Source organism: Toxotes jaculatrix, chromosome 20 (genome assembly GCF_017976425.1).
Source record: "Toxotes jaculatrix isolate fToxJac2 chromosome 20, fToxJac2.pri, whole genome shotgun sequence".
Taxonomy (NCBI): domain Eukaryota; kingdom Metazoa; phylum Chordata; class Actinopteri; family Toxotidae; genus Toxotes; species Toxotes jaculatrix.
Genome location: NC_054413.1, coordinates 5099710 through 5123654, shown reverse-complemented (window position 1 = coordinate 5123654; position 23945 = coordinate 5099710). Strand labels below are relative to the sequence as shown.

At 43.6% G+C, this 23945-nt stretch overlaps 1 protein-coding gene across 1 annotated transcript in view; it reads left to right on the top strand.

The window, feature by feature from the left end:
• The first annotated feature begins 1417 nt into the window (after nucleotides 1–1417).
• Nucleotides 1418–23945, top strand: part of gli3 (GLI family zinc finger 3) — an 88767-nt gene continuing 66239 nt past the window's right edge. Inside the window, exons 1-2 of the mRNA XM_041066068.1 lie at nucleotides 1418–1756; nucleotides 18589–18762. Of these exons, the coding sequence (XP_040922002.1) occupies nucleotides 18630–18762 (133 nt within the window). The 5' untranslated portion in view covers nucleotides 1418–1756; nucleotides 18589–18629. The remainder of the gene's footprint in view (nucleotides 1757–18588; nucleotides 18763–23945) is intronic.

Below are 23945 nucleotides of genomic sequence, written 5' to 3'. Positions count from 1 at the left end.
AATCCAAGCCATGTGTTGCACTGGAATATTTAAAATAGTTGTTCCCAAACTCGTCACAGTTTGTGGTTGAGTCAACTTGCTCAACTCTGACATCCAAAATCCATCTTCATATTCTGACAAAATCAGAATCAAACATTTGGAGGTTTATTGATGACAAAGATGTTGACAGCTGTGACAGAAGATCTTAGTCTCTGATTGATCAAGGCTCTAATTAGTCAGTGCAGACTTAATTGGCAGAATAAGCAACAGGAAAGTGATTATAAAACATTCCTTTTTTAAAAAAAAAAAAAACAAGAAAATCCTTTAAATCACAGATTTCTTTATGTGTCACAGTAGCTGACTGGATGTGTGTTACATTCAGGATAAATTCACTAACTGTGGCATGATGGACTTGACCTCTCGGCCACACACACACATTCAAATCCTGGTTAAACGATTAACCGGTGATTTTCCTCTCCAAACTCCCACCTCTTCATTGATTGAAACAGCACCCTAAAGACCTCTCTTACCACATAATTTCCCTGTATATTGATTATGTATATTGATTATACCTAACCCTACAGGAAAGCCTTCCTCTGCTTTTAAGCAGCATTAGATGTCACTCAGAAGGCTGAGCATTTTATCCCTCATAAATCAACAGTTTTCAACACGTTAGTTAAATTGCTTTTTTTTTTCAAGGTGGACAATTGAGAAAGAGGCTTGAGGGCATTACCTGGATAATCACAGTTAAAAGATCCTATAATAAGAACAAAACAAATCAATATAAAATCATAAACGCCTGTAAAGTAAGAAGTAAATTAATTCATACAGCTGTCACGTGATGCTGGACTTTTTTTTTATCATCTATGTAATCAAAATTAAGTGCAAATGTTTTTGTGGTAATTATGCAGGCTGATATGTTTAAGTACACGTGTCCTTTAACTTTAACTAAGAGTCATAGTAGAGTCTATGATGAGGTCTAGTGCCCAACCAGATTCAATCAAGCACTCATAACCAAGTTACACAGTCAAACACACAAAAAAGACTTTTAAAAAGTCAACTTTCTGTTCAGTAAAAACATACATTTATTTAGAAATGTTCCTTAAAATGCAAAGATTAGGGTTAATTTTATACTTCTTCATGTTGTAGGATGGCCTGTGGGCAACAGAAAGGTGAATAAACTGAGTTTAATGTTGGTTTATAATATAAGGACTCAGGACCAAAGTTTCCAAAATAGCCAACTAACTTAAAGAAAGAAAGAAAAAAGAAAGAAAGAAAGAAAGAAAGAAAAAAGAAAGGGGGTACACAAAATTTGAAAAAAAGGAGGGAGGCAGTGAGTAAAGGAGGGAGCAATCCGAAGGGAGGAGTCAAGCGAGGGAAGGAGCGGCTGGAGACCCACACTTCGCCCTCTCTCTTCTCCCCGGAAAGGCGCTCTAAATGTAATAACAACTCTCCATGCCCTTCTCTGACGCTTATGTTGTTTTTACGCACATCTGCGGTCTGCTATCGGCAGATATTATCGGCGGGCTGATGGTGTTAGTCCGGCGGTGGTTGAACACAGCAAACTGTGAGAAGGAGGAGAAAGACAGGCAAGAGGAAAAACTCTGGCAGCGCCGTTTTGGAGTTGGAGTTGCAGCGTAAAAAAAAAAAGTCCCAGGCAACTCCAGAGGCACATCTGCAACTTAGGAAGAGGAGAAGAAGACAGAAGACAAATCATTTTTTTCCTGAGAAGATTAAGAAAAAGTCAAGAATTACAGGGGAAAACACCCAGAAAGAAGTAAGTACTCAATCTCACACAGGCGGAATAGACGTTGTTGCGCTTATTTTGTCTGCTTGTAAAGTTTGGAAAGCCAGTCAGCAGAGGTTTGAAGCAGCAGAGGGTTCACATTTCAAAACGATTGGATTTCGCAGAAGTTAAGATGCAGACATGAAGGGGATTAACTGCAGGAACATTCGTATGAAACAGCAGCTTCTTTTTTTTTTAAACTACAACGAAAGCTTCGGTCTTGGGATCCCAGAACAGCCGAAAATGCAGCACTGCCCGTGTTACACTTGGTCTGTGTGTGATTTATTCTCTGTGAAATAAGTGTAGGTTGTTAGAAACCCGGGGATGGCACGCTTAACAAGTATCCGACCGACAGAGGTGCATTTTAAAACTAATCTGTCGTAGCATCAAGTTTAGTGTTAAAGGCGAAAAAAAACTTTTTGTGTGTGTGTGTGTGAGAGATCTTTGGTGTGTTCCAAGGCACACAAAAACACGTGTTGGGAGTTTTGAGCTGTAACTTCACAAACTTCTGTGGACATGAAACTTTATTGGACTTTTGCCTAAAGAAACGCGCGTGGGGGTGTAGGGTAGGTAGGGGGAAGACATGCATATTTATGTGCACGTGTGATCATATTTCGGTGTCACTTATTGATTCTGTTTATTCTGTTGAGTTAGAGTTAGGTAGACTCTGAAAAGGTCACTGAGAAGACACGGGGACATGTTCAGACAGTTTTTTTTTATTATTTTAATACAACCACCTTTGACCTTTAACATTTAGACGTAATTCATTTATTAATTTTACATCCATCATACCTGTTAAACATTTTTACACGGCTGGCTTTGGAATGTTTTTCAATATCAAAACTTAAAGGTTAATTTGAGGCCTTTTTTTGTTTGGATACCCAAAATTTTAGTAACAAATATCCGCTCTGCAGACATGTCCACATAAAGATTTAGATTCACATTTAACAGTGAACTGATATTTTTAAATAAGTGAAAATGACATTAAGCCACTGAGGTGAAAATATTCTTTATGCTTCCAGTGCACTTTTCATTTTTTTTCCTTGCTCAGAAATGTGTCAGTTTCTGTAAACCTGGCTTAAGTTAAAGTAAATCAGTCAGCAGCAGGAGGTCATTCATAATCAGTCTTGTTTTCAGTGTGATTGGCAAAGTTTTTTTTTTTTTATTATCTGGTTCACATAAAAAAAGAAAAATATTTTAGGTTACCTCTCTAGATCATAGCCTGTTTGAAGGCATGTGCATGTGCTCAGAGAAATTTAAGCCCATTAGAGTGGGGTCTGTAGCACGGCGGGGGTCCATGTGGGGAATTTTATGGGGCCCCAAGCAAAATGAGAAATAATATAAATCCACTATAATTTAGTTTATTGGAATTCACTGGAATTAACATAATTTAATAAAAGTATATGAGAATAACTAATACAGTCATAGGTTTGTCAGTTTTATAGACACAGCTATTCATTAAAAAACAACATCAACACTAAAAAGCAAACTCTCACATGGGCTCGTGCAGAGTGGGGGAAAAAAAATCTCTCTAACAGAATTCAGTGTGTTCATTGTGGGGCTGCGGGACATGAAAACGTTTGAGAGCCCCCGAGCCTCCACATGTGCAGATATTTGTTTGAAACTTTCCCTCCTGTCCTCGCCAGCTGTTCCACATTTTATCTGCTTGTCTGCTCTCGGGTTTCATAGAGACGACGAGGGTCCGAGGTGCTCAGCCATGCGGTGCAGCTCAAATCCTCCCTTTTTTGACACTTGGCAAATTATTAACGGAGGTCTGGCTGCCTTGAGACGGGGCAGTGACTGAACACACCAAATAAGATGTTTAACAGCACAAGTTCACACAGATAAAAATCTCCTTTTAGCTATTTTTATGAGGCAGCTCCATCATTCATCTTGGCTGTGGAACTGGCTTTTAGTAGAGTTTTTTCATGTCTTGGTCACATTTATCTTATAAAATAAAAAAGGGACTGTCACATAAATTGCCATTTAATATTTTCACAATTTTATTTATAAAAACATAATGACATTTCACAGGCCTCACGAGTGTCAAAATGTTAACATAAAAAAATATTAAACATACACAACAGGCCTGTGACCTCTCAGAATTTAGGCCTAATAACTTAGATTTTAAAACTACAACATGAGAGTCATTTGCAATGATAATTTTATTTGTAGAGATGAAACAAAGACGATTGTACTTTTTTTTCTCCTGCATGTTTTGCATTTTGTGGCCTGTGGCTTGTTAATTAACTATTTTAAAATAATACTGATAATTAAAAATACCATACAATTACCTCTGTATCATTATTATTGGGGGCCAAAATTATGACAGCATTTTATTTTGAATATGCAGGCAGAATTTAACATGTGATATTTTCTACCGGTCTTAAATTAAATGTGATTAATCAAATTTTCAGTGACTGACTGATCATTCAGCTGCTCACATTTTTGAGGGATCTAATATTCTACTCAAGAATGTGACACATAATTAATAACTGTAATTCCTGTTTTTTTTTTTTACTCTGCAGTGTAGATCTCAATTCAATTTCCAATTATCTTAGAGTAAACCGTAGAAAACCTCTTTATATAATAAAACATTTGACTTTCCAGTTATAAATATATAAGCATATTAAATGTGCACACTTACCATTGTTGTTGGTAGTATTAAATTTGACCTAAAGGTAACAGCTAAAGGTGATAGCCATATCAAACAGGTGTACCTTTACCACGAAAAAAGTGATGAATGTTGCAGTGTTTAAGATGCTAATCTTCAGGAATGAGATGCAAACTCAGAGCCGTTCGCTTACTGTAGCCAGCAAAGATCTATCACTGCCGTTCTCTGCTTCTTCAGCTCCATGTGTGAGGAACAGCCGGATAACGTTTCCCTCTCCAGGAGTCAGTCCGTCAGATAGCAGCAGCAGCGTAATGTTTTATCTCAACTTTAAGCGCTCCTTTAAGTAAAATTATGCATAGCGACACGGGCCCAGGACACCTGTGACCTGGTAGAATAAGGGCTGTCATGTTAATGCAGGGAGATGACATGCTATTAGCTTTTGAGCTATGGCCCTCTCTTCTTTTTAAAGGCCTTGCATTCACAGCTAAAAGTAGGTTCTGTCCTCAGGCCTTTTACACCCCGCAGGAGCAATACCTGTTATCAGGTGTGTATGCAAGAGGCCCTAATGAGCTGTATTGTTGTGCTAATGCTGTGACCTGAAGCCCTCAAAGAGGTGGCAAATGTTTGGTTAAAATGAGGGTAATGTGAAGGAAGCTGATTTTCCTCAAGATAATGAGGACTGTTGTGTGTTTTTGGTGTTAGTTTGTGTGCTTTGCAGGTCGTCGTGGCTTGTGTGTTTTTTCCTGTTTTGTGCCCTTTTTTTTACAATGCCTTGTTTCTTGTGAGGTTAAAGGAATCACACAGAGCTGGAACTAGTCACAATTATTATAAGTTTTAATTGTTTATCATAAAATACACATTAACCACCTGAAAAGTGAAAGTTTGGAGTGATTCTCTGTGTAATATGATTAATAGCTGTTGCTTCCCTTTGCATATAACTGGTGTAGTTGAATTGATGGCACCCAGAAGAAATCTCTCACTTTGATGATGTGGTACTTTGATATGTTGACATCAAATGAAACAGACACAGTGGGGAAAGAAAGAGGACAAGTCAGACAGAGGTAGTGATGGAAGGGGGGAAAAAAGGCTGTGCATGAGAGCGGGTGGAAACGTATGTGTGTGTGTGTGTTTGTGTGTGCGAGTGCTGTTGTGGTTGGCGAGGCGCGGAGGAGTGCAATGAAAAGTTGGGCTGCGATGGCAAACCTGAGGAGCGTCAAAACGTCTGGATGCATTTGCGTGCGAGCAGAGACAAGAAGGGGTCTTCGGGTGTATGAGGGCTTCTCCTTGGCCTCCTAATCCCCAGGCCCAGCCATCCCTTCAGGGCATGCCTCAGATCTGGCTCTCTGGCTCTCCGGGCAGACGACCCAGCTCCGCCAGCAGATTTAATATGCTATGTGTTCCTGCTCCCCCGGCTCCCCTCCACCTCAACCATCATTGTCCCAGAGCGGGACCCCCACTCCCCGCTTCAAGGAGCCTGCTAAAGGCACCTTTCAAGCCGGGTGATGTCTTTGGATAAGGCGTACGATGGAGTGGGTGGGGGGGGGGGTGGAGTGGCGATGAAGAGGGTGTGAGATCCAAGATATCATACTGTAATTTTAGATATGTATATTACTCACATTCAGGAATCCTAATACTCTCAGGGCTTTAGCAAACAGCACACTGACACAACAGTCATACACTCAACAGCTCATCACTCTCAAAATGCATGCGTGTACATGCTTTCCTCTTCTCATTCACACTTCTCTTTCCTTTCCTCTGTTTCTCCTTCCTTAACTCGCGCACAAATATATATGTGTAGTTTTTATTTTGTCTCTTTTCCCTTTTTCTTTTTCCTCCTCTTGCGGGAGCAGCCTTTTTTTCATTTGTCTGAAGAAATAAAAAATGGGAGGAAAAAAAAGTGGGAGCTCAAGTTGCCTTAGCAGGGGCTGAGCGAGGGCTGGTTTGTTTTCCATGGCTTTGGCCTGTTGGAAACTCCAACTGGACCTGACAATTAGTCTGGTCAACTCCTCTCCCTGAGTGAGGCACTGAAGACGACAGTAAAAAAAAAAAAGGCAACAGAGGAAAAACAGACAAGTAAATTTTAATCAAGTGATTTCAATTCATGATCGACGAAGCTGTGTTTGACAGCTTAACATAAGCCCTGTTGTAGGCCATGGTAAATTTTATATGCAGGTTTGAGTGCGAGAATGCAAAGTGTGCCAGCTAGTGGCTGCGTTTTCTTTTCTCACACACTTGAGGAGAAACAGGACAGGTCACGCCTGCATGTGGGCGCTGCTCATCCCCTCCTCTGTTTGCTGAAGCTGCCGTAAAAGCGTCTTTAAGTCTGCCGCGTGAAGTGTAGCAGCAAGAGGTGAAGTGCTTTGGTTAGGGGCCCATTTGCTTGTGGGCTGTGTGTAAAGTTGAGCGCCTAAAGACACAATTTCCCGGGGCTGGGGCTGTTATTGCAGATGTGGCATTGTGTCAGCTTTGATGGGAGCCGGTAGTGGCATCCGTGAGGGGGTCTGTGCTTTCTTGTCCGGGGTGGTGATTGGGGGACAGATGAACCGGCCGCTTGCTGTGAACAATGATCTGTCACTTACCCCTGCATCTTGATGTGTGAAGCCATGAGTCAGGCTCTGTCTACCCCGAGAAACCAGCATACACACACACTTTTTTTTTTCCTCCTCCAAAATTATTTGAACTGTGTGAGAAACTATATTAGTAACTGTGGATTTAAAAAAAACTCTTTTCCTTACACCAGTAATTAAGTTATGTATTGTCATGCAGTAACTCTCACAATGTGAACCCCATGTGTTTGCAGTCCCATGCGGCTTGTAGTTGTCTTTCATTGGGAGTTATCCCTGAGTCTTGTTGCATCCTGGAGTGGTGGTCAAGGACGGGTCTATTGTTTGAATGTCAAATGTAAATCCCAAGGTTAATACCTGAAAGAAGCACAGACCCAGACATTCTCTCTGCTCTCCAAACATGTTTAGATGAGTACCTCTTCCCCCACTCTGATCCTTCATTTTTCTCTGCTGTGGACTTGGAGCAAGTTGGAAAAGGAGGGCGGCGGGCATCACGTATAAACCCCTCTAGTGTGTTCTTCTCAGCAATGAATGCTAACAGACCCTGGCTCTAATAATGCCTCATCTTGAAAAAACAAAAGCGGGACTCTACTATCTGAGCAAATTGCTGCCCCAACCTGAAAGAGCCCTCCTTTGACAGCGCAGCATTTGAAGACTAATCGTTTTTTCTCATGCAAAGCACGCTGTTTTAAGAGCCTGGGCCACGGAAAGAGAGGGGGCTGTGTTTTAACAATACTCCGCAGGGAGTGAGGAACAGGGTTTGGGGAGGGGAGGTAGGGCTGGGAAGGAGGGAGGGGGTTCCTCTCTCCTTTGCTCCTCAGACAAAGCCCAGTTCCTTTCAGGGTTGCATGGGGGGTAGGGTGCGTGGGGAAGAGGAGGGAGCATCCAAGAGTTTGAGTTCCTTGAAAGAGAGGGACTCCAGCCGTTTTTAATGACAGTTTGTCATCGTGGCTCCTCCACCTTCCAGGGAAATGTAGGGCTGGTCTTGCAGTGACAGGCCCGGAAAGAAGTGGGCCTGAGAAAATTTATAGAGAAACAGAAATATTAACGTGTACATGGGGCCCTAAAACGGCTTTGGCTATTCCTGCCAGACTGGTGTTTTTATTAAGAGGGGTCGACATGCTTTGGAAATATATCTTATTCATGAAGAAAGCCAGGTTAGACTTCCCAAAGAATTCATTATATTCCCCCAGATGCGGCTTTGCGGGTTGCAGCCGTCCCTCGGAGGACGTGGAGCGTGTAGTGCGACATTGTAAAGCCTCCCTTAGTGGGCACAGGAGTGCGAAGGGTTCCATTTGTCAAAGGTGCTGGAGTATTTTTCCCTCCTCAACACTTTCCCAGCTCAGCCTCAAACTCATTGTCTGAGCAAAGGCAGGACATTAGTCACCGCAACACCACGGGAGCCTGCAGGGCTAAGGACCAGTGCTCTGGAGCCCGGGCTGGGACAGAGGGGAGGAGAGAGGGGAGAGGGAAGAATGGAAGGTGGGAGGGAGTGACGGAAAAGGTGAGAGAAGGGCAAGAAAGGAGGTGGAAATGTGGGGTAGATGGAAAGTGAGGAAGAGAGAAGATGAGAGTGCAGAGTATGTGTGTGGGAGAGGGAGAAAGACCATGAGGGGGTTAGAGGGAGTGGAGTCTGTAGCTCTACCTCAGGGCTCAGTGTGTAAGCCCCTGTCTACCCCCCAAAGCTGCTTTCACAAAGAGATTTACAAGACAGGTCTCCGGTGTGCTTTGCTGCCCTGCATTATGAGTGAGTGAGTGTGTGATTGTGTAAATGTGAGTGCACGTCTTGCTGAAATGGACTTTTCTGTTTTTTTTTCTTTTTCAAGGCTTGTTTTCTTTTTCTTTGGCATCATCTATGCAAGAAAGATATTCACCCAAATTTACCAATCCAGGCAGGTCAGACTCACAACAGCCCCAGTGGAGCAGTGTGAATAACCTATTCCCCCTGGTGGCAGGGTGTGTGTGTGTGTGTGTGTGTGTGTGCATTCATGTGTGAATGTATTTCACAGATTCACACATACAAGGGATCCTGTTAGCTTTTGGAATTATTTATAAAGCCTGGCTTTTGTATGGCGCTCTAAGTCCCTGTCTCCTCCCATTACTGCCTATGACTCTACCTGGGCTTCCTTCAGCCCCCAAATGCTCCCTCAGCCACCCTCCCAGCACAAGGAACTGAGTTTGGTGTTACAGATAAACCCTTTACAGCTACTAGTTTCCAGAGAGAAACACTTTTTTTTTCTCCCTCTTTATATATACTGGCTGAAGATTTTCTCTTTTTTTTCCTCTCAGTTTTCACATCTAGAAAGTCATATGTGGAGACAAATAAAATCTGTGCACATCAGAGAGACACACAAAGTTACACAGGCCCATCCCATATGGCCCTGATTACCATGTAATCCAGGAAAGTTTTTTTTCCCCCCTTTTCTCTTGCACGGACCGAGCGGGGGTGAAGGTTTTAGTGTGTTTGAGATGGTTTATGTTAATGTTGCTTTTATTGAAACAAGCTGGGATGTGATTATAGTCCTCCTCTGTACATATGAGCAGTGAACTGCTCTAGTTTCCCCATCTCCCTCTGGCATAGAGATCAATGCAAACCAGCTAACGCAGGGTAATAAGCCATTAGTACACACATTGTTGGAGAGATTTACATACATCGACCGGCGAACTGATAAACTAGGTTCCGTGTCCTAGAGGTAAGAATTATTGTGTGTGTGAGTGATTAGCTGATGCTGCCAGGTCAGAGTGTGTGTGTGTGAACCATCACTGGGTGATCTCTTCCCTGTGACTATGAGTCCTGTGTGATAGGTGCCAGATTGCGTAGCTGAGAGCCAGGTTGTCTCTGCTTGTCAGCAGAGAAGGGTGGAGGAGAGGAGATGTGAGGATGATTACAGTACACCGTTCCTCTGATCTGATTCATCACTAACTGTCTCTCCTGCAAAGGGTGAACTTATTATCCCTGTCTCTACTTCCACGGTGGAGCCAGCTGCTCTCCATGCTTCCCAATTAACCCCAGGCACCCGTCAAATGCTTCAATTAAGGCCTCCTCCTTCTCCTCCTCCTGCTCCTCACGAATTTATTTGCCTGTGTTAGCCGGTCCAACTCTGGTCGGGATGCTCGAACACGCGGAGGTGAGTGAGTGAGTGAGCCGGCAAGCGTTGGGCATGTTTGTTTAGGAGCTGTCCTAAGCAATGGGGTTACAGCTCCCAGATTTATTTGAGGCGGGGTTGCAAACAGCTGAAACGAGTAAACACGCCCAGATGTTTGGCTTCCTCACGATCAAGTCGGCGGGCCTGAGGGGGCTGCTTCTCTAATGACAGTCTTGTTCCTCGCTGTTTATGCCGGGGATTTTCAGGGGGCCATTTTGTGACTGTGCGCTTTGGAGTTTATGGGAAGTTTTTTGTTGAACACTCTGAAGTGCTGTGAGGTTTATGGCATCTCATTCCAGTGTTGTGTGGTGTGATATTGTCTTGGTATTTGAGTTGCGTGAGTCTTCCTCACTGGGCTGAGAGTTTCTTCCAAACTCAGCCGTTCAAAGTCCAAAATATTCAGCTGTGTGTTTTTGATGCGTTGGTTTCTGATGAGCAACAGCATGTGTGTGTGTGTGTGTATCTGTGTGTAGGAGTCTTGCTGTAGGTGAGGTACAGGTTTGGCAGCACTGCCAAATCCTCTGAGATTGCTAGTGTGTGTGTGTGTGTGTGAGTGAGTGTGTGGAGCCTATGCACTGGTGCAGAGGGATGGGGGGGCTCTGTGGCTGATATGAAAGTGAAGGGAGAGAGTTGTCTCCCGCCGCTGCCTTTGGGAGAGCCGTCAGGGAACTAGAAGTCTCTGGGACTCCCTCTGAGCTTCAGCTGTCTTTGATCTCACACCTCCGCTGCGGTATACTCCATATTGCTCTATAGAACACATTCTCGCTTGCCGCCAATCCTGCAACACAGACCCACAGGTCTCACAGATGAGACTTGTACGCTCCACTTACAGACCTGCACGAGGGCCAGAGAACCCATTCACTGTGTAGTTTTTTTTTCTCATGAAAGCAGCATTTAAACAACTAAGAGTTGTCTCCTGAGAAGAAACTTTTAAAACAGGAACTGCAAGAAGGCGCAGTGAAAATATCGGGCTGCAACCACTGATTATTTACATTATAAGTTAAAGTTATTCGTAGTGGGCTGTGAAATTTCAGAAATGAGAGCAAACGGCACTCATTTCAGGAGTTTCCACATCCCAAGGTGAGGGTGATGTTCAGTTTATAGAGAGAAAAAAGTGGGATATTCTCACTTTTGAGGAGTTGGAACCAGCAAATGTTTGGCATTTCTACTTGATAAACGACAAAATGATTAATCAAATAAGAATTTCAGTTCTGGATAATATGCACAACTCTAAGTGATGGGTAATTTGACCAAGCTGATGAAAACAGAACCATTTTGTCATTGGTTTTAATAAGTGTGATTCACTGTTCTCTTGGTTTAATACCAGCGCAGCCACCTCATTAAGTGCATGTACTTTCAGTGAGTGTACTCCCTCCCCTTCTTACTCCTGTCTATCACTGACATGTTGAATTAAGGCTGGAGTGCTGATAGAGTGACCTTATTTTAAGGTATTTTTCTGCCCGTCTGATGGAAGATAAGGAGAACCCGATACAGATACAACAGAATCGTCCGTTTCTGCATCTGTGGAATGTGTGACCTAGTCTTACCCTTTTGGAACTGTTCCCATCTACACAGGAAGTCTAGCATTAAAGCAATGCCATTTCTTCATTTTCTCTTCCTTTTCCCCCGCTCTCCCTGCATTCCTTTGACTGACTGCGGCGCATTTCGGGACAGCTTCATTCAGCATTCCTTTACATCCCGATTTATTTGCCCACCCCTCTTATTTTTTTCAAGTCTCCCTCTGTTTAGGTCCGGCTTTATCATGCGAGAGCCAAACACCAAGACAACTTCATCTCATCCAATTTTCACCCCTTTAATTCGGTTTAAATGGCATGGCCGCGAGGGCCAGGACGGGAATTAATAAGAGCCAATAAACCTCGCCACTGGGGCATCGAGGCCAGTCTTTAAGTAAACATTATGACTTCTTGAGGGGGGATTCAGGGGCAGCACTTGATGAATTGTGGCGGGGCTTGGGAAGGGCTAATTTCGCACTTAGCCGTCCTGATGGGGCTAGCTAATAGGCCTTGCTTTGCCTGGCTGATTGTCTGCTGGCTTTATTATTGTGCATTATCGCGCTGCCCCCTGGCTGTTGTTAGCGTTCAGCCCCGGAGACGCCAGGGCCCGTCATTAATCACATAGCGGCACTGACTCACTCTGCTCCAACACTTATCCCAATGACACAGAGGAATGAAGGAAAGGAAAGAGAGATAGAAAGGAGGAGGGGAAGAATGAGAGTAGGAGAGGGAGTATGCACAAAATAAGTAAGCAGGGAAACTGAACTGAAGAGAAAGGGAATTTCAAGCCCAAGTGGGCAGGACAGTTTCACAGTGACTCCATAACCTGTAGCTGTACAGCCTCTGGATTGCTCTCTGTAGTTCAGTTTCCTTCAAATACCGCTGCTCTTTGTCATACACTTCTGTCTAAGGCACCGAGGATAAGAGGAGCGTATTCTACAGTCCCCTGGGCTAAGTGTGAAGACCTTCTGTTGAAACCATACCTGCTGCCACTACACTCACACAGGGCCATCTATCTGCTTGATCCTTCCCTGAGTGTACGGGTGAGGAGGAGGCAGAGAGAGATGTGTGTGAGGCTTTCATCAGTACAGGAATTTCTCTTCCTCCACTCATCTCCTCCCCTGGGGTCCCCTCTCTTATTTATGTTGTGCACACAGTGATGGCACTTGCATACTGAAAGGTGTGTATAGAGCAACTGGTGCATCTACCCCCATGCACATCGTCACATGGCAAGGCTCACACACTCTTAAACACAGTCGAAACAGCAGTCTCTCTTTCTCCCTGTGCCATGCTCACACACACACACACGCATTACATAGGAGCCACGCTCTCAAACAACACAGCACATGGCATAACATGTAGTCTTTCGCTGTGAAAGCACGGCGAAGGATGGTGTCGTCGCGTTCTAAAGCCTTGTATGAAGACTGCCTCCACAGACACAAGACTGTTTTCACTGGAGATGAGAGGCCCACTGAGAGGATACAGACCTCACTCTCCTGTACTTTACAGTATGTGCCATATGCATGGACCACTTCAGTGGAAACCTTAGCTATAGAGTGTGTGGTGGCTGCTACAACAGTCTGCAATTTTTTTAATAAGCTGAATTTCAAGAGGATGTGTGAATGCTGTACAAACAAAGTCTGCACTAAAGTAGAGAAAAATAATTGTAATCATTCTAATCTTAATCTTGGCAGGTTCAAGGTGAAAAACTTTTGCATATAAAAAAAAATATTATTTTCTTTCCCAGAACCCTCATAATATTTTGCTGAAGTAATAGGTTGCTTAGTTTGCTTTGGCCAACAGTAAATGGCTGATCAAGCATCTTTTCCTTCTCCTCAAGAATCAGGAAAAGTGTCCGATCAAACAAAAGCTCTGCCTTCTTAGCATGGGAAGAAAATGAAGTGGAGAACAGGGGAAACCAATACGGCATAACTGGGCCACCACAGCAATAAAGCCGCCTGCATTATCCATTGTCTCAGTCTTCACAGCCCCACTTGCCCTGACACAAGTGGCTCACAACAAATGCAAAGTCAAAATATATAAATAAACAATCTAATAAGCCAGGGGGCTGTGGGGAAAAGACGCAAGATTTTCATTGTGGTGCATGCTTTATTTGGCCCTTATCTACTGGGTAGCGAGCGCAAAAGAGGCATCGTGTAAGCATTACGATTACATCGTGTGGGTTTGTTACCCAGGAATGTAAGATGCACTCAGCTCATTCTGCTGTGCAATACACAGGGTCCCTCACCAGCCCTCCAAAGCATCTTAAGTGGAGAGGTCTGAGGGACCAAGAGGCACGCGAGGATAATCTCATTAGCTCTGCTGAAAGCTATTGATGGGCTGTGTTTTTGCACTGTTTGTCCTTGACAAAAAATATAAACACTCCTCATTTGCACAGGCTTTCCATTTTCAGATTTTGTGCAGTGCACTCGTGATAGCAGCTCAGGTTGTTTGGTGATGGCGATGGAAAAAATTATGCTGTACCTCCAAATTCAACACAGAATAAAGACAGGTATGACTTTCGTAACATTTTAAGGAAGAAAAGAGGATAAAATGTGGATCTATTTTCCATGCAGTATTCATGAGATGACTCATGTATAAATAATCTTAAGTATTGTATCAACTTTCAATTTTACAACGTATGTATAAAAAGTGGGACTCACACATTGGTAGGATAATATGGAAACATGTAAATGACTAACAATGTGAATAGCTTAACCATGTCACAGTACACAAAAGGGTGCGAAGGCCTAGTACTAAACCAGTTTGCATGTGCATATCTGGTATCTGTGTGTGTGTGTGTGTGTGTGTGTGTGTGTGTGTGTGTGTGTGTGGCGGGGTGTGACTAATTCCTGCTAAATGGCCCTTACTTGAGGGGCTGGTCCCCATCAGCTGTAGGCCAGACTTAGTGCCATCTGGGCACAATGTTAAGTTTTACTGGTGAATGGAAGCCACAGCCACCAAATCCCCAATCCCCCCCCTCCCCTTCGCCTCTGCCTTCCAGGGCCAAGGGCAGTCTGTAAGTGCAGCGTTGCACACAGCATGGAGACCTAAGTATGTGGTTTCCTCAGAGAGCCATTGAGTTTGGGAACACCTCTTCAGTAGGGGTTTTGAACCAGTGACAGGTCCTCTAACCACCAGCAAGCACTTCCACTGTCTCCTTAAGGGGCCTCTTCTCCTCACTGACCTTATCCAGTGCAAACACATGCAGACCAAGCCTGTGCATTCTGTTTTATTGCTAGATTCAGCTAAAACTTGCAGAAGGACCAAGACTCCTCCTCCCTCATCGCCCCTCAGTGTTTTAGTTATTCCAGCTGAGCAGGAGCCCTTAATGTTGTTGGCATAGCTGTGAAATGTGCAAAAACACACATTGTACACACAGGAAAACATGTGCAGGCATGCAGGGGCACAGTGAGGTGCACACACATGCATGCACGCACACATGAACACACACACACGCAGTCTCACGCTCCTCCCTTTCTCCATTCATTTTCTCCCCCTCTTATCCCACTTTTGCTCACAATCTCCCTCAATCGTCTCCATCTCCCATCTCTCCCCTCCCCTCTAACTCGCTGCGCTGCGGTGCGTTTGTGCAGTGTTGATAAGCCTAAGATAGCAGATCTCGGTGGTCGCTGATGTAATGATGATGAATGCTGCGGCACTGCCAGTCTCCCCCCTCAGGGGGCCCTCGACACTGAACAGTCGCCCTAATGAAATGAACACAAATACAGTACCCTGTCTGTGAGGGGGGGTTGCCAAATCTAAGAAGACACTTCAAGAGTTTATATTGAAATGTCCCCCAGTTTCTGAGTGTGTGTGTGTGTGTGTGTGTGTGTTGCCAGTGCCAGAATTGGAGTTACACCTTAAGCAGTTTCATTAAAGTAAGCTTGTAAAGATATAGCCTTTAAATAACAAAAGGCAGTGATTTTTGATTCTGTTAGCAGTTGTTTAAGCTTGCATGAAGAAAAAAAAAAGAACTGATTTTTTTTCTATCAAAGGCAAAAGTTTATTTTAGTGTTACACTTTGATGTGAACAATTTGCAGATGACTTTCAACTCAGTGCCTTTGTCACCAAGGCGTATAATTTATGTTAAATTGATTTGCTTAATGTGCTTATAAAATAAGAATGTTTTTTTTTTTTCTGAGGGAACAGTCTGAATTGTGGTATTTTAAACCTGTTTAATCGCCTCCCTTTCTGTGTGGAAGGATTACAGTTGAGCACAAATAAAGATACACCCTCTTTCTCTCTTTCTCTAATTGGGTGTAGGACAGACTTTTCATGGGAAAGACATTAATATGAAATTAACATTTATTTTGGGTAACAACAGCAACCAGTGCCTAGTTGTAATTCCGTCTTTTGTGCCAGGTCTCTGTGACACACCACTGATCCAGGGTCTGTGCAGAAGGCCCCATACAGATGGTTATTTCTGTGCTGTCTAATTTAAATGTATATAAAAATCTGATTTCTGCATCTGGCTTATAAGTAGATTAGTTTGTTTTCTTCAGCGAGTGCTACATGTGAATGACACTCGAACTAATTCTGAGGGAACTACGATCTCTGTATGACAAACACTGAATAAACTTTGTCACATCAGAGTTTGGTATTTTTTTCCACATGACAGTGTCTTGATGTAAACACAGGTGGAGGTGTCTTTGTGTTGGCGAATTTCAGAGTGTTTTTCGGTGAAGGCGAAAATGAGCAAGACGAAAGGCAAAAGCAAAGATAGGAACATCTGCAGGATTGGGTGTGGGCGTCCAGGTCAGAGGGATTATGGGTGAAAAGGTCCTGCTTTTAATTGCTGCTTTGGAACTGTGGCCTGCCTTGTGGAACACAAAAGACCGGTCAGACACGCTTCAGTGGCTTGGACTTGTGAATATTTGCCCGACCAGTGGAATGCCCCGCTTTCTCCTCACCTCCCCTACAAACCCCAGTCCTGACCCTCATATTCACTGCACTTTCAGCTATTTTTTTCTGTGGTCTGACTCACCTGGAGGCAACAAGAAGACACACACGTACATGTCTGCACACTACACACACAAAGCATGTTAGGGGCTGCACATTAACAGCTGTACTGTAGGTTCTCTCTTGGTTCTTTTCCCCTGCACTGCTTCTGCTCAAGTTCAGTCATTAGGATGATGTAATGACAGTTTCAAAGAGAGAGACTGAAAAGTTTTCTGTGATCATTTCAGTTCCTTGAAATAAAAGTAAAAGAATGGCACCTGTGACCAGAAATCAGCAGAGAAACTGACGAATATGCACATGCAGACATACTGTACATGAACTGCACATATTCTAACAATTAACTTCCTCGTACTGCAAAGACTCCCAGAAATGAAAGCATCCCCGCCGTCAAATACATGCAGCAGTGATTGGAGATGATATCTGTGCAAGTAGGACAAAAATGTCTTTGGTTGTGGATGACGGCTACACATGTATACATGTGGGAGTGATTAGAGGACAAGCTCTTGTTTAATTCTGTTTTGATTGGTAGGGGAGTAATTGCATTGTGTTTTTTTTTCCTTTTCTTTTTTTTTTTTTTTTGTAAGCCAGCAATTGCTTACAGATGTTGTTGTCGGGTCAGAATGGATGACAGACTCTGGGTTTTTCAGGGGGTTGGGAAAAAAAACAAACAAAGCGCACAGTGTTTGTCTGAAGTTTACCCCTCACCACTTCCCCCTTGCCTTCCCTCCTTGGGGAGTTGGTAAACCCCCCCCCCTTCTCTTCTAGTTTCAGCCGCACGCCTCTGTTAGCATTATAGCTGACTTTACTCTTGGCCTTTGGATCCATGAATGTTTATAGGGTGGAGGACAATTAAATAGTACAGGTAGGGAATTAGCTGGTCTTTATTGGAAAGAAAATGTTAGTCAGACTAAATATTTCCATGAATTATGCAGTCTAAGTAAAGGCTTTGTATTGGACCAAATGAAGCTGTCCTGTACTTTGTGTAAATGAGTGGTTGTGGTGTATCACCATGTTGTCTCCATAATCAGAGACCTCCATGACCTAGATAGAGTTGAGTTTGTAGACGGCCTCTGTGGTGCTGAACTGAGCAGCATGTCTGCTAGACTGTTGGCTGAACCCCTTCTAAACCCACAGACAGTATTAACTTGAACCACCTTTATTCTTTGAAAGAAAAATTGCCCGGCACCATGATATTCCCAAAAGGGCCTTCAAACAACCCTTGTTTTTTCAGGACTGTGAATGTTTCTCTCTCTGTGGTATCCCCTTAAGGTTTCTCCTTTTCTCTGGAAAGACTGCTAGAGCAGGATTATCAGTATATCCACAAGCTGCCTTTACTTCTATTCTGAGATATAAAACCTAGTCAGGATGTCCTGCCTTACAATGTTTATAGAGTTGTGTTTTTTTTTTCTTCTTTTTTTTTGGCAAGAAGTCAAACGTTTAGTGTGACATAGGTAAAAATAATCTAAACTGTATTTTGGTTTTGGAAATTTAAAGGGCCAGTGTGTAAGCATTTAAGTTTAAAAGCATTCAGAAATGAACTAAGATTGATTGTTGAAACTTGGTTGTGACTGACCAGTGAACACGCACGCAGCTCGCTCATGCAAACGACAGATACATAGAGAGTGCTTTTGGGACAGGGATTTTGGACAGGTTCTGGTAATATGCTGCCCCCTATTTGTTTGGAGTAGGAATTTGACAGTTGGCCAATTCCTACACAACGTCTCTTTAACTACGGTTAGTGGAGGAGGAGATCAGCCTCCTGACAAGCAGATCAGAGCCCAGCAGGTTTGAGTTAAAATAAATCAGGGCGAGCTGGTGGATTGACTCACGGTCTGCTCTGGGCATCATGAAAAGGGAGGACTGGATCTGAAGTTTTCCTCACAAGGTTCCCAGTGTTGAAGTCTTTTATTGTGGCAGTCTATTGATAACATGTTTAATGAATGTTAGATCAAGCAAGAAATATATCAACTTAATGCACAAATCACACTGATTATTTATTTTGCTTTTCTTTTTCTCCACCAGTTATTCCGTCTCCATGAGGTGCTGAGGAATGAGCGATCGCCATGGAAAACCAGTCCCAGGCCAGTTCAGCAGCTGAGAAGAAGAAGAGAGTAGAGACCATTGTGGCGACCAAGGGCTCATCAACGCGCAATGACATCAGTGAGAAGGCGGTGGCCTCCAGCACCACCTCAAACGGTATGCGTCACCTCTAACTGCACACTCAGCCGTTGTGGTTAGCGTAAATATAATTTTGGTCTTTTGGAACACACCCAGTTTTGGATGTGTGGGGGATCGGTCTATTAATCAGCTTACCACTTAAGTAATGGGAACGACAATAAATGTTCAAAATGTATTTATCCACATCTCTTAAACTAAAATCCAGAAACAACATTTTTGATGTTGTGTAGCCACCATCTCAAGATGACTAAACTGTGGAGAGATTCAACTTTCCCTGCAGGCTCAGGGTGGTCACATTTGCTAATCGAACTTCATCCCTAAATTGTGGATAAATATGCCTTTGAACCACGAGTTTCGTCCGTTTTGATCCTAAATTTTGTCACAAAAGCTTGCAGCATTTCACCGTCAAGCATTTTTTGATGTTTTACAGACCCCTGTGAGCTTGAAACAAAGATGTGGCTACAATACATCACCTTCTATCTCTTAACACATTTGAGCATATGGGCCACTGATCTGGAGACCAAGGAATGTTTTTTTTGTACCCATGCTCTCATTACTTTATGATGAAACTGACTAACTCCCCTGACTGAAAAAAGATATAAAGATGTAGACATGCACAGACCCTCGCTCAGGACTGTTTACTTTTGCCTATTTTCATGGTTCACAGTGAGGCACATACAGCGCTCACTGGTAGCACAGCTTTGGCATGTTTACATAGCAATGTCTTCAACACATGCTATTAAAAGTGGTGTGGAGCTTACAGTTCATTAGGCCTGTCGTCATTCAGCCTTTCATTCTCAATTCAGATGCTGGAATGAGGAATATTAGAAGGCAGGTTTTTTTTTTTTTTTTTTTAACTGGAAGCCTTGGAGCATCAAGCTTAAGTCATAACAAAACCAGAGTTGAGATCACCACGGACTAAGCTGCAGCTGTGCTCATTAGCAGTGAGAGGATTTGGAAGGTTTTGGGTATGGAGGGTTGGCTCTTGTAGCTGAAGCTGGTGGCCTGATGGAGAGTTTTCTGTCACCCCCCTCCCCTCTCGACTGTGCTGTTGTCAAATATGATCATCCGAAGTGTGAACAGGAGACAAACAGTCCAGGAAAGGGTAAATAACCTGCTGTGACTTGGTCCCCATATGGGACTTATCACAGGAAGTGGGTAAGGTAATGCATCCTGAAGCATCTTGGGAACACTCTCACTCTTACTCATTCCCAGATGGCCAGCACTGTTTTATTAATTAAAGGGGGCAGCAAGGGGGAAAAAAAAGTTTGTTGTGGAAAAAGCATGGATGCAATTTGGCTCCGTGATAGTTGATTTTTTTTCATAATGTGCTGGTAATTACAGCCCTGAACGACATAAGGTTTGTCTTGAAATCCTTACTTAGGAGTCTCCTAACTGACTCAGCCACGTCAGAAGATACTACAGCTTTAAGCAATGTTGCACTCCCTAAAATACAGTAGTCTCATAATTCACTTGACGAGGGGGAGGGATGATACTTATCTGCGGAGAAAGGTCCCTTTTAGATCTCAATCTCTCTCTTGGAATCATAAGATAGCTTACACATTCTTTGTGTGGTTATAATTACAGCACATTCCCAAGTCGCCCCCAGAACTCATAACCTCTTATCAGGTGTAACCCTACACTCGCCTCAACTTTAACCCCGGTAGCCCTTGCCCTGCTGCCTCCATCCAAACAAAAGGTAATTGTGAGCAGCTGTGGAACCCCAGTGACTGGTTCTTCTTAGAAAGGCCCGGCGAAATATTTCCCCCCCGTCAATCAGAGTAGTGGCCCCTGATCTCAGCGCAGCGGAAACCCCGTGGAGCACCCGACAACAGTGTGCTACGATAAGTTGTGAAAAGTGGAAAATAAGTAGGAGGGGCAGGTGGAGTGGACATGGCGGATGTTTAGTTTGGGCTTTCCAAGCTAAACAAGAAGTACAGCCTTCTTCTGTGATTGCGAACTAGTATTGATCCCATCAGGTCTTGTAGCTGATCAGTGGCAACGTGAACTCCACTTTTCTCTGGAATCTGATTTAGCTCTAAAACCTCCACTTCATGTTCACTACAGGGATAATTCTCAAGTTAACGCTTTCCTCCACCACCCCTCTGTCTTCCCCTCTTGTTCTCAGTCTGTAAGTTTTGTCCAAGTTGAGCAGCCTCAGTGTAATTATTGAGTCCCGGTAGAGCGTTCCCACATGGTTGGCTAAATGGTGGCTTCATCCTGTGTGCCATTCATCTCTGTGCCCCCTCCTCTTGCACTGACAGCTCAAAAGGGCCGACTGTGCCACAACAATGCTGTGATTGGTGCTCTTTAGGAGGGGTTTGGGGGGTTGCTCTCCCCTCCCACCCTCATCATTCGGCAGGCAGGTGGACCACAAAGTCCTCTGATTCTTTTGTTGGGTCCCAAGCTTAAAAAAAAAAAAAAAGATGTCCATGCTCCGTGGCTGAATAAATCCTGTCGTCATGGGATAATTTGCTAAAAAAAAAAAAAAAGAAAAAAGAAAAAAACAGGGCGAGGGCTAAAAGGCTGATCATTTGGGGGAAAAGAAGGGGAAAAAGTTTCTGGTTGGCTGGACTTTTATGATATGGGTCCTGCTGATTTGAGGAAAGAGGAATAGGATGGAGTAATATGATGAGACCAGGAAAGTGAGTGCTTTAACATAACAGAGCGCATATAAAGAAGTTTATGAAGAGGGTGAGATGGGACCTTTTAATGCTCATGCTTAAAAGGGCAAGAGCAAGGGTCTCAGAGGCAAACATGTTAAGCCTTAAAGGGTGACAAATGTTAGGGTTTCATGTAGGTTTACCAGAAAAATCCCTAAGCAAATGGAAAGCGTGGCTAAAGTGTTTAAAGAAGAAAAAGAACACTTCACTGCTTTGAAAAAAAAAATCTCCTGACAGGAAGAGAAGGAAGAATGATACAGAGAGAGAGAGAGGGGTGAGATAGAGGAAGAGTGAGGGGCCACCTTCTTTTTAGGCAGCCATTTAAATGATCAACAGTAAATAGAGGGGAATGTCATCTGACAGAAATAAAGTTCCCGTTAACAGCAGGGATGGAAAGTAATTTACAGATACGCTGTCCCCGCCATCTTTGTGCCTCCCAGATAAGGTTTCATTTCAGAAACGGATAGGAGACATTTTCACTTACGGGCCCCATTCTGGGACACCTGTGATAACAGCTTGTGGACCCCTAATTGAAAATGGGTTTCAAAATGGATTTTCACTTTTCTTCCTCCCTCCTCTCCCCCTCCATACCCTCCCTCCCTCATGACTAACCCCCCTCTCCACCCCCGTCAACACCCAGCTCCATCACTTGTTTCCTTGGCGTTGCCTTGTCGTTGGCAGAGGGAGGCAATATTGGAAAGACAGGGAGGGAGAAGGGAGGAAGGGAGGGAGGGAGGCTTGGGGGAAATGGAGCGTTGGGAGCGGATCATCCCTCAGCCCGTGTCACAGCTATGACAGGCGCGTGATCTGTCTTATTAATGAAATCATTGATCACTTGATGGGACTCATAATCAACTGTTTCTCCACTGTGTCCTGCCCAGTCTCCTCCTCCTCCTCCTCCTCCCTCCTCATGTTGCCACCTCTGCTTTCCACTTTTTTTTTTTTTTTATCCCTGTTTAACCCCCCCTCCTAAAAGATGAACCACTTTGGCAATCGGATCATTTCTGTGTAAAAAAGATTAATAAATATAAAATGAAATTTACACAAACACCCAACCACTGCCTGACAATAAACGCAGACAAATGAGTCGACATGAGGAAGCTGGATGTGGATTTAAAACTGTAAAGAATTCTAAGAAATATCTTTGCTCATTTTCTTAAATTGGCATTTTCTTTTACAGACAACAAGCTGGTGGTTATTTTAAGAAATGCACTGGTTGTTTGTGGATCACTACAGATAAAAGGTGATCTCTGCCATCTGTATTTGTGCTGTATGTATTTCATGGGGACCAGAGGAGGAAGCAGGGGCCCCTCTGTGTTACCCTGCTCTGGGCTCTGCCTGTGGTGGCTAATGAGAGAGGACTGATGGAGGGATAAGGGACCTCATGGGAGCTCTGGCTGGCCCACGGGTCAAACAGCACAATGGAGGAGGCGTTATAGAGCCTGACACACAACCCCACACAGGAAAACTGGCTTTTAGTGTCAAAAGACCTCGGTATGGTACATAAATAATACATACAAATACATAACAACTCACTCAATGAACAAATTACACTGAAGAACATAATTTATCCACGACATGGCTGTTTTCAGGATAGTACATCACAAGGTTATAGATGAGGTATAAAATATAAAATCTACCTGTAGATGAGTATTTGTTAAAGTCACACTGCATCCGTGTGCACACACAGCGGATGTGCTTTGCCTTCACTGGTGAGCCATAGCCATTTCATGGACCTCTGCACTGAAGGCAATTTCCTGCAGCAGCAGGGGGACAGGCGTTTGGCAGAGCCACCTCACAGGGGCCTGAGGCACAGGATTAGCTTAGCCTCGCTGCTAATCAGGGCGGAGGGGAACCTCAGCTGCTCAGCCCAGTCCAGCCCAGCCTGGCTTCTATTGTCTGGCACACTTCCGCCTGCTCAGATCTGCCTGCTGGAGCTCCACTGCTCCTTCACTGCTGGAGGATGCGTATAAGCCACCTCTTCTAGACTTTTGCCTGCTGTGGAGATGCTGCCAGAACTTGGCTGTAGTGGAATTGCTTCTTTCTTTTTTGCCCAGTGCTCATCCTACTTGTTGTAGCAAGTGTTACAGCTTTAGACGTGAATGAAAACTTCAAAATTATCCCTTGAAGAAAACTCCTGTTTATTATAATTCCGGTCTTGCTTTTGAAGTTTTGGCCATGGCTTTCTAACCTTTATTGCACAGAAAAAAAACCTGTTGAAGCATACTGCAGTAAGTAACCTGTATAACTGTGTTCCTGGCCTGGACTTCTTTTTATCAGTGTTGCCACATTCCCAGACTGCATGACTTCAGCAACTATGGCCACATATGGAATTCAGATTACATTAAAACTTTAAGTTGACTCAGAATTCGTAATATGCACTGATACAGAGCATAATCTAAATTCAGCAACTCATAGATTCATAGATTATTAAATCTAATATGCTGTGATAGTTCATGCTGCCTGTCACAAAGGCTCCTTACAGGAACCTGCGGTCATTTTCACTGACATGCTGAGAGCCAGAAAGGCCCGGGAGTC